The sequence below is a fragment of the Limulus polyphemus genome, unplaced genomic scaffold (genome assembly GCF_000517525.1).
Source record: "Limulus polyphemus unplaced genomic scaffold, Limulus_polyphemus-2.1.2 Scaffold5624, whole genome shotgun sequence".
NCBI lineage: Eukaryota > Metazoa > Arthropoda > Merostomata > Xiphosura > Limulidae > Limulus > Limulus polyphemus.
Genome location: NW_013671234.1, coordinates 46,980 through 57,113, shown reverse-complemented (window position 1 = coordinate 57,113; position 10,134 = coordinate 46,980). Strand labels below are relative to the sequence as shown.

The window sequence follows — 10,134 nt, the reverse complement described above, 5'->3', positions numbered from 1 at the left end:
CACCTGGCCATGCCGGGCCAAATATTTTCAGATAACATAATTCAGAAAATATGGTATTAAAAGCTTAATTACAAATTTTGGCCACTAGATTTTGACACAAATACTTTTTAAGTTACTAAGGTTGCAATGTTTGTCACGAACAAGTTTAAAACTTGGTGAACACAAAACCTAAAGAAAAATTTCTATTTTATTTAACCAACCAATAGAACACATAGATTATACAAAAATAAGCATTTGTTTTGAAAAAATGAAGCAGGATTGTTATTATATATATATATATATATTTTGTTTCTTGTAATGCATCTGAAATAATAAAAATAATTTTCTTTAATACTGTCCAGATGATGTTATAAATTGTAATTTCACACAGCTCTTGATAATCCCAAATACTTTTTTTTTAGAATTGATTGCTTACAAACCATAAACCTTTTTTTTTTATCAAATACATAAAAATAAAACAACTACATACTGGACTGATGTCACAGCAAATGTTTTTCCCAAAAATGCTCAAACATTAAAATTATCAAAGTATATGGAATGATTATAAAAAAAAAGGCACCAATATGTTTCAAGCCCAATTTTTGGACAGGCAGACTTATTGTGGATACTGTTCAAGAAATACATATCAATAGTCTGATATTTGAAGAATGGTATTCTAAATATATATATATATTACAAACAGGATCAGAAAATCATTATTAGGATCGTACAGCACTTCTGTGGACACTGAGGATTTGGGTATAATGTGACTAATACACTTTTCTTATATTCAAATCAAAACAAAGCAGAAACAATTTGAAAATTATTTCAACAAATCTTAAATAAAAACACATTACTTAAAACAAAAGTTCCATTTGATTATAATATATTGAATTATTTGGCTTCATAATCTTAAAAAAAAGTAAAAAAAAAAAACAATACTCCCAAAATCACTATGAATTCAATTAGCATTTGCAGAGTTGAAATTGGCCCACATAAATACAAAAGTATTAAATATAATGCTTAAAATAATTAATTATTAACTGTGTACAAACAGCACCATTTCAGTAGGTGTGATTAGGTAACTAATGAATAACACCTACTTACAATCTTATCTTTTTTCCATCACATATTCCTCATCCAGCCCAATACAATAATTAATGAATTATCTTGTTATCCTATAGTAGACATGTTAGTGTTTCACAAACAAGAACAACAAAACATAGATATTAATAGCACAAATTGTTGCAAATAAATCTTAATTTAAAAAAAATTAACAAAAAAATCCATAAACGTCAAAGCTGTGGTGAAGAAGTCAAGACATGCAAATACATGTCCAGGTCAGTTATGAAAATAACTTTCTTTGATCTAATCTTATGCACTTCTATTTGAACACAGTATTATTACATCATTCGTCAGTTTCTTTTTCTTTTTTGCTGTTGAAATATAAGTACTTCTAAAAAATAAAAACAAAAAAAGGGAAAGCTTGTAACCACATGTGCTTAACTGATATGATTACTCCAATACCATAGGTAATTTTATTAAATATTGTCTAATTTTGGTTATAAACTGGATAAAAAATACCTAATAATTTTTAACCATACATTTTACTATCAAAGGAAAACAGTTTACACAAATCAATTTTGAGTCTTTTAGTTCTCCATAATCCTGAAGTTTAATATTGTGATAATGGCTTTAAAAGTAGATGACAAACCTTTATGGGGTAATCATCCCTCAAAAATACTTAATCTTATAATAACACATATATTATCAAACTAAGCTGGTTTGCCACACGAAATTAATACTATTTAAGTAATTCATAAAATAATTGATGCTATATACACATACATATAATTCTGTTAACAGTACAAATTAAATACTTCCTGGGATATATCATAGTCAAAATTAATGCAGTAACACTTCATAAAATCTATATTATCAATCTGCTTAGCTCATGTAATTATTGATTTTTGACGACTTTGACCAATAGGAAAAACTTTTTTATTGTCACAAATTTGTAATACTCATGTTAATGATGAATAGTATGGACTCCCTGCCTGACGACTTTGTATAACTGATTTCTAATAAACTATACAATAAGGTATGTTTATAATCTAATTTGAAAGTAGCTTTAAGCAATATTTAAAAAACAAACAAACAAATATGGTGTAATATAAATACAGATCAACTTTAAATCATATAACTTTAAAATGTTAACTTACTTAGGATTAATTGAAGAATACTTTAACTTTGTGTAACAGGTGGTTACAAGGAGCAACGTTCGTTGTACTCTAGCATAGTTTAGTCCAATTAAAAAGTATATTCAGTTTATTAGTTTTAGGAATGTTAATTTAACATTGCTTGACAGCCAAAATATTCTAATCCAATCCTCTCTTAAGCACACAACACACAATCTTATGCTTTCATTTTGTATTTTAATAACCAGCTGGTGGACATTAGGCAAGGCAAAAGGCTTATTATGCTTGTGTGTCACCAGTAGGGGATTCATCCTGTAGTGATAGGGTGATTTCATCTCCACCAACGCTTCCAGATGAAGTCAGAGAGCCCCGTTTAAGGTAACGAGATGATGTTAGGGATGAAGAACTTCCCGTAGAGGAACCTGCTCCTCGTCTGAAGGAAAGAAATTAAAATAAGTACAAGCTTACTAAAGTTTTTAATTAACATACAACAAAACAGCTAGAAAAAATCTAAGAGTGAAGGTTTCTCACCTTCATTGTTAGAGAAAAGCTTTCTATGTAAATAAATTTTATCCTTGTAATAGAAAGATATTGATTTCATTAGAATGGAACATCACATCAAATAACTTATAATACAATTTTAAATGTCAGGTAATTTTCATGTTTTCTTAAGAAAAAAAAACTCTGAGAGAAACAACACAAACTGTATTAAATATACTGGAGTAAAACAAAAATTATACCTTAATTTATTTTTCAGGTTGGATAATTCTCGAGACATTGCCTCATTAGATTCGGTCATATCCTCAAGTTCTCGCTGAGCTTTACGTCGCTGGGCTTTTTCTCGGGAACATTCTTCTTCAGCTTCATCCAGTTGACGCTTCAGTGCCTTGACTCGATTGTTCACCTTATCTACCTGTAGAATAAAGATCAATAAAAAACTTTATGCAGAGTAGAAATGTGGTGATAACACGAGTGTTTTACAGTTTGTCATGTGAAACTATAGATGTAATTTTCTGGTGATACACAAGAACTATTTGGCCACTTTTACCCTAAATGACAAAGAGATAATGTCTCTTATAATTAATAAACAGAAAACTATTTCAACATAGGAATGACAGGAGGAAAAACTGTAATCATTAGTGTCTGCTGGATTATGATCAAAACTTGTGTTTACCACTCCTTCAAAGTTACATTTTTTGTTTTCTGATATTTGCACAAAACTACTCAAAGGTTATCTGTACTAGTTTTAATTCTGAACTGACAGGCTATAAGGCAAGACATTTAGTCCACAGCACCCACCACCAACTCTTGGGCTACTCATGTCTGACCAAATAATGGGATTTGACCATTCCTCTTATAAAGCACCCAAAGGGAGGGGTCTTTTTTTTTCTTTTGTGGTAACAGGATGCAAATGATGGACTCAGAGATCCACAGTCTGACACTCTAATCACTGGACTTCATGAGGTCCCCTTAAAGGTTGTAATATACTATTTAAATGACATATAAGAACAATAATTATGACTTCTGTAGATTACTAACTTGTTCTTTATACTGGTCGGCATGACGTCGTTCATCCTCCAACTGCATCACCACCTCCTTCATTTTCTTTTCTATTTTTCGTGAGGCTTTTGCTGCTGTCTGGCGCTCTCTGTTGAAAAGGATTATACTTTTTATAGCAGTCTTTGCACAAATTCATTTTTGTAAGAACAAAAATTCTCAAAAACAGTAAAAAATTATTTTATACATGTTATTAAACTGCAACATTAATAAATTTTGTCAAAAAATCATCACATTTTCTAATAAAATAAGTATTTTTATAATTGTTAAAAAAATGATGAGATATCTTGTATACAATTATTACTTAAGAAAAGGGAACCCACTTTTTATATCAACAATAAATATATCTCACTTTGTTTCGACATCTAACTGTTCCTCAAGTTGAGCAATCTTTGATTCAAGAGCAGCAATGGCAGACTTAGTCTTGGCACGTTGAGATGTTTCTAACTCCTGAAGCTTGGCTCGAAGCTCTTTGTTCTACAGTACAAAGTATGTTTAGAAACTGTGCAATATGTATTTATTTTAAATTTTAAAATCAGATTACTAAAAAATTACACAGTTTCCCCATATTTAAAATGTCATGATGTATGAAACTATGTCACAGACTAATAGTTTTGTATTCAGCAAAGTTCCCCATTTGGGGACTATATAAAATGTACATCATTGTTAATGTAGTGTAAATTCTCCAAATCTTGAACAAGTTGTTCATGTCATTATTTAAATAAATAAAGAGAACAAATACTCCAAAGAATTTATGTAGTATTTTTCATTTTTAAATGAATACTGTTTTGTCATTTCATGCTCCTTCCTTCTACTTTTATTTCATCAAGGAAAATTTAAATCTTTTTCAATCATCAGAAAAATTCTTCAAAACAATGATTGTGTTAAATAATCTAGTAGATGTACCAAGCAAAGGATATGTTAAAATATAAAAATAAAAGAACAAAAAAAAAAGGCTAGTAGAAATTTATATGTTAATTTCTTACGTACAGACTTCTAAAGTTGATGCTTATACAGAAAAAACGTAATTTCTTTATAATAAGGGCTGGCAAAATATACCTTCTTCATCTTCAAGTAGCTAACAGATGTTCTTTTAAATTGGTATCTCACCTGTCTTTCAAGCAACATTCTGTTATTCTCCAACTTCTGAGATGTAGATCTCTCAGTTGCCAGGTCTGTTGACAACTGCTCAATCTAGAAAAACAAATAACATTAATACTCGAGCATGAAAGAACATTATGCTAATAACGATTTATAAGCATAATGAAGCGATTTATTTTTGAGGGAACATACTACATGTTTCAACAGAACATTGATCAGTCTCCTTCAGACACATACACATCAATAATGTACATCTGTATTTTTTAGTCGTAACTCTTAGACGTAAGCAGAGATTCCCATGTTTTCAAATTAAAACCTAAGTTTGGGCCTTTAGTTTTGATAGTGTATGAATGTAAGTAAGTGTAATTAAAATGCTGTAACATTCTTCTGATTAGAAGCCAATAAAAAAGGCCAGTTGAGATTACTTAAAATTAATATCAGTCTTATTCTGATGTTCCCTCAGACATCACCCCCCCAAAAAAAAGCATGCTCCACCAGTTTTGTTGTTATATACCACAACATTAGGTATTTTATATCTAATTCTTTCAATCTTAAATAAGCATTACTAAATTACTGAATCTTTACCCGTATTTTTAAAACCTAACTTTAGCAACTGATACGTAAGTAAAAATTTACTTGCCTTTAGGCTTAACAATCGAATTAAAAAACAACTGTATTTGGGTCTAGGCTTTACAAGTTGAATAGCATAATTATGTTAATAAAACTGCCCATAAGTCTGACAAAATCACTAGAGGATTCAAACACTGCCTACTTGATAATCTAGTTACATCAGCTATACATTCTATCTGAGTTTGCGTCTTCAAAGTTTAGTGATACAATAACATAAACTGAACAACAGTCTTAAGAAGTCCTAAGAGCCTAGTTACATAAATAAAATGTTTTCTGAGATTGGGCATTATGAGTTTACCATTGCACAAAGAAAAATAAATATGAGCGTTACGCTTGTGAATTGTTTATCAAGGTACACATATATAATACACCTATTGGGTTTATTAATCCATTATAAGTATCTGAACACAGTAAGTCTGGAAAAAAAAATATATATATATATATACATACCTGAGTCTGGGCTTTGCGAGCTTTCTCCATCATTATTTCAGAATTGCCCTGTTCTTCTTCCAATTCTTCCTCCACTTGCTGGATTTTTGCCTCTAGACGCCTCTTCTCCTCCTGCAGGAGTGAACTGTCAAAGAAAGAAAAAAGGGATTTAAAAGGGATTCTTTTTCTAAACAAAATCAATGCCAACTGATCAACCTACTGGTACCTAAAATCTGCACATTTCTCAAATGTTTCTTATGTCTCTGGAGGATTTAATTGAAGCTTATTCCATTCATCATTTGAATATAGAAAACAAGAAGGTTAAAGCTCATGTTAGTTCATATATGCTAAAATATCATGAACACAAAATAATTAATTAAAAATATCTTTCAAAAGATTTCATCTCAAAATTCTTGTAAAATACAACATGCAACATACTTTTACAGAAAACTGCAATAAAAAAATGTCACTAGTTTCTGTATCAAGGGTTAATGGTTCTTAACATAAAACCATTTTTCTAGTTTAATGATTCTATAAATAACCAAGTTTTTATACTTTTAATAAGTAACATTATATGTCTCTGATGATTCTTTAACTAAGCCATTAGTATATCTTTAATGGTTTTGAAATATAAACCATTTTTATATTTTGTGACTTTCTAAATTAACCATTTTTATATATTTAGTACTACTTTAAAAGAGCCGTTTAAATATCTTCATTGGTTTTCTAAATAATTTAATTTCTTATATCAGTATTTGGTTTTCTACATGAAAAATTTTATATTGTAGCCAACCTAATCTTTAACTACACGTACAATTTAAAATATTGTTGTAGGCTATGTTTTTTACAACAGAGATGTTTGTATTGTTGTTTGTTTATATGTTGTGATGTGGCTTAATGACTAGAACTTTCTTGAAAGTGAATGAAGCAATCTGAGCAGTATATAAAACAGGAGTTTATCTAGATTAGAAAATTTATTATTAAGTTCGTCAGTTCAATTTTGTGAATACTGAGTTTTTGTTTTAATGAAGAAACAAATATACGAAACTGTACTGTATCAGGCAAATGGTAGCACTGCCTATATATGGATGGCTCAGTTTGTTCATCAAAATTATATTTTAAATATCTCCTCAATATACAATACTATATAGTGTTTCCTTTTATAACCATATCTATGTTACAACAATATCACAAGTGCTGGGAATGTCTGTAAATATTATAGCAAAAAGTTTGAATAGAAAAAAAACTAGCAAGTATTTGAAATTGTATTAGTATCTAGTGTGAACTCAGCTCTATCAGCAAACATTAGTGATGCTAATTTGTACAAGTTGTGGAACTTGTAGTTGGAAAAATAAAACACTTTCATGACTATCTAATAAGTGGACTGGAATTTGCATTTTTTTTATACCAAATAATCTAAAAGAACCTGCTCAACAATAGAAACCATTACGACAATATTTCTTTACCTTCGGGAAGCATTGTTATTAACTTCCTCCTGTAGTTCATCTCTCTCAGCTTCAGCAGTGCGACGAGCCCGCTCTGAATTTGCTAGATCTTCCTGTAGCTGAATTGACTCAGCTTCCATGCTCTTCAACTTCTTTTCCATTTCCTTAGCCTGGGCAATCAAGTCATCACGAGATTGGCGTGCCTCTTCAGCATCTCGCTGATAATCCTTCAATTGATTCTGGAATAATTCATTACTAAATTAGTAGAGCAAAGTAATTTCTGAAGCTCTAAACAATATTTATTCAAGAAGCATAAATATTTGTTGTTTGACAATTACTTAATATTATCAACTACATCAGTGAACTCTGTTTTAATAATGACAATTACATAAATTAAACCTGCAAAATTATACACAACAAAACCATATTTCTGATGTAAACTTCACAAAATGCTTAAGTAAACAATAAGAGAATGTTTGCTCTGTGATAATTAACATAAAGTACCAAGAATTTCAGCATACTGAGCCCAGAATTCTTTTCTATAGATAATGAATTAATTTCCCTTTTGATATATTTTGGTTTTACGAGTGCGTTATTGCAAAGTATAAGCTAAAAATATTAATCATTTTAGTACATTTCTTATGATTTTAATATTGCAATTTGTTCAATATCATTTCTAAGACAAGTAAAACATAGAAAAATTAGAATAATTTATTTAAATATTAGTAGTTAACCATCTGTAGTTGCAACATAAAAAGTTTAACATTCAAAAATTGTTTCCTGATATGATCAGAAATCAGTAAAATGTCTTGTACAGTATATGCATTAAAAATAATAAAAATATGAAACAAATCTTCATCAGTGTGTTTGTTTTAAAAGACGAATGGTAAACCGTTATTGTTTCACAAGTACTGTTTTTCCTGCATGTATAAGCAGTTGATATTACACTTCATAACTTATTTTTTCAAAAATCAAATAAAAATCTGGATGTGATTAACATAGATTTGTGGTTTTTCTAATTGATATGAAAAGAATAGCAATGCATTTTTTTTTTCTTCTGACTTACTGAGTAACTGTAAACCATTAAAGAAAAATCACCTCTTGGTCACTGCAAGCGAATATTCTACCATAACAGGTAACATAACTCCGAAAAAAAACCATACCTGAAGTTTCTTCAGCTGCCTGATGGCATCTTCCTTCAGACGGTTAGCCATTTCCAACTGTTGTTCCAAATCCTTAAAGTCACCTTCCAGTTTTTTTCTGGCATTGATGGCTGCTCCTCTTTGCTTCCTCTCATCTTCAAGTTCTGCCTCCAGGTCCCGCAACTACAGGTAGAAAATAAAAACAGTTTAACTTAATTTGAAACACTAAGACTCAAGACTTATGCTGGGCAATTAACACTTAACAATTTTGCATGCATTATTTACACCTAAATGTAATGGAATTGTGTGTGTGCGTGTGTGTATCAATGTAACAGTTATTTTAAGGCTTCTGTTGAAAAAGAAGTGTCTAATATTTTTCATGTTACTGCATTTTTAAATGGTGGTAAAAATGATACAAACTTTTTTAAGTGTGCTCTTCAACACACTTTACTATTCGGATATCTTGCAATTTATACAGTTTTAAACATAACCACATCTGTAACATCATAGCAACTGGATTCTAACTGGTCAGAGTTGAGGTTTATAAAACATTTATCACTACAGAATGTAAAAAAACAGACAAAGTTCACCAGTTACAAAACATAGTTTGATATTGGTTAGCTTAAACAAATACTGTTTGGATTATAATTTACAAGGAAAAGTACCCATTCCCAGTGATGGGAAAAGTTAAAGTTAATCTATCAATTTAAATTATTTCATGAACTTTAAAAAGGTTAATGACATTGCACTCTTGGTTTTACCCAGAGCCAAAGCTCTGAGTTACTTATACAGCTTACTGTGAAAAGTAATTGTTGATCATTTCAGTCATGCTAAGAGCAACTCAACAATAACATACGGTAAATCTACATTTTTATTGTTTAAATTACGTCACATTTTGAAATGTGAATGATAGTGTGATTAATTTCTAACAAGTTAGTGTAGAATATCCTGCTTGCAAAATAAAATTTGGCAACAACATTATTCATGCCTGTTCTCCCATCATTTCAAATGTAAATGTTGAGTTTTGCCTGCGTGCACAACATTTCAAACGGGATGCAGACCAACACTCAGACAGACACCACGGTTCACAATATATATAAAATAGAAATATTTTGGAAATTTTTTTTTACACAAGTATTGTTTTTACTACAATGCATTTCAACTTAGAAGAAGATCAACTAATCTACAAATAATAGTGAGAAAGAATAATTATCTTTTTATATAACAAAAGTATTAATTTATATATGTATTCATATTCAAAATATTATTCAAATATTTTCATTGTTTTCATAATAGCCATTAATGTGGTGAAACAATTTCATACCTGATATTTTGTTTTAGTCAGAAAAACAATTAGCAAAAATTTACTTAGACTTCAGATTAGTAGTAAAATACTGACAAGTCTAATTATAGTATTTTGGCACTTGTGTATAAAGTTAAAATCATAAATAATATTCAACGTTAAACTGGTACACAATTAAAAACATTTTATTTAGGCCTATCTATGGCCTTCAAAAAGTTGACAACTCTACATGTTTCGACGCTACATCTCCTGAGGATGACGTTGTAACGTCGAAATATGTAGAGTCATCAACTTTCTGAAGGCCATAGATAGGCCTAAATAAAAAATTTTTTAATTGTGTACCAGTTTAA

At 29.8% G+C, this 10,134-nt stretch overlaps 1 protein-coding gene across 1 annotated transcript in view; it reads right to left on the bottom strand.

Annotated features, from left to right (window-relative positions):
* Positions 1–283: 283 nt before the first annotated feature.
* LOC106472803 (myosin heavy chain, non-muscle-like) overlaps positions 284–10,134 on the bottom strand; it is a gene marked incomplete at its 5' end in the record, with an annotated part of 40,349 nt that continues 30,498 nt past the window's right edge. Inside the window, 8 exons of the mRNA XM_013933468.1 lie at positions 284–2,610; positions 2,918–3,090; positions 3,717–3,825; positions 4,087–4,211; positions 4,845–4,928; positions 5,916–6,039; positions 7,361–7,578; positions 8,503–8,664. Of these exons, the coding sequence (XP_013788922.1) occupies positions 2,457–2,610; positions 2,918–3,090; positions 3,717–3,825; positions 4,087–4,211; positions 4,845–4,928; positions 5,916–6,039; positions 7,361–7,578; positions 8,503–8,664 (1,149 nt within the window). The remainder of the gene's footprint in view (positions 2,611–2,917; positions 3,091–3,716; positions 3,826–4,086; positions 4,212–4,844; positions 4,929–5,915; positions 6,040–7,360; positions 7,579–8,502; positions 8,665–10,134) is intronic.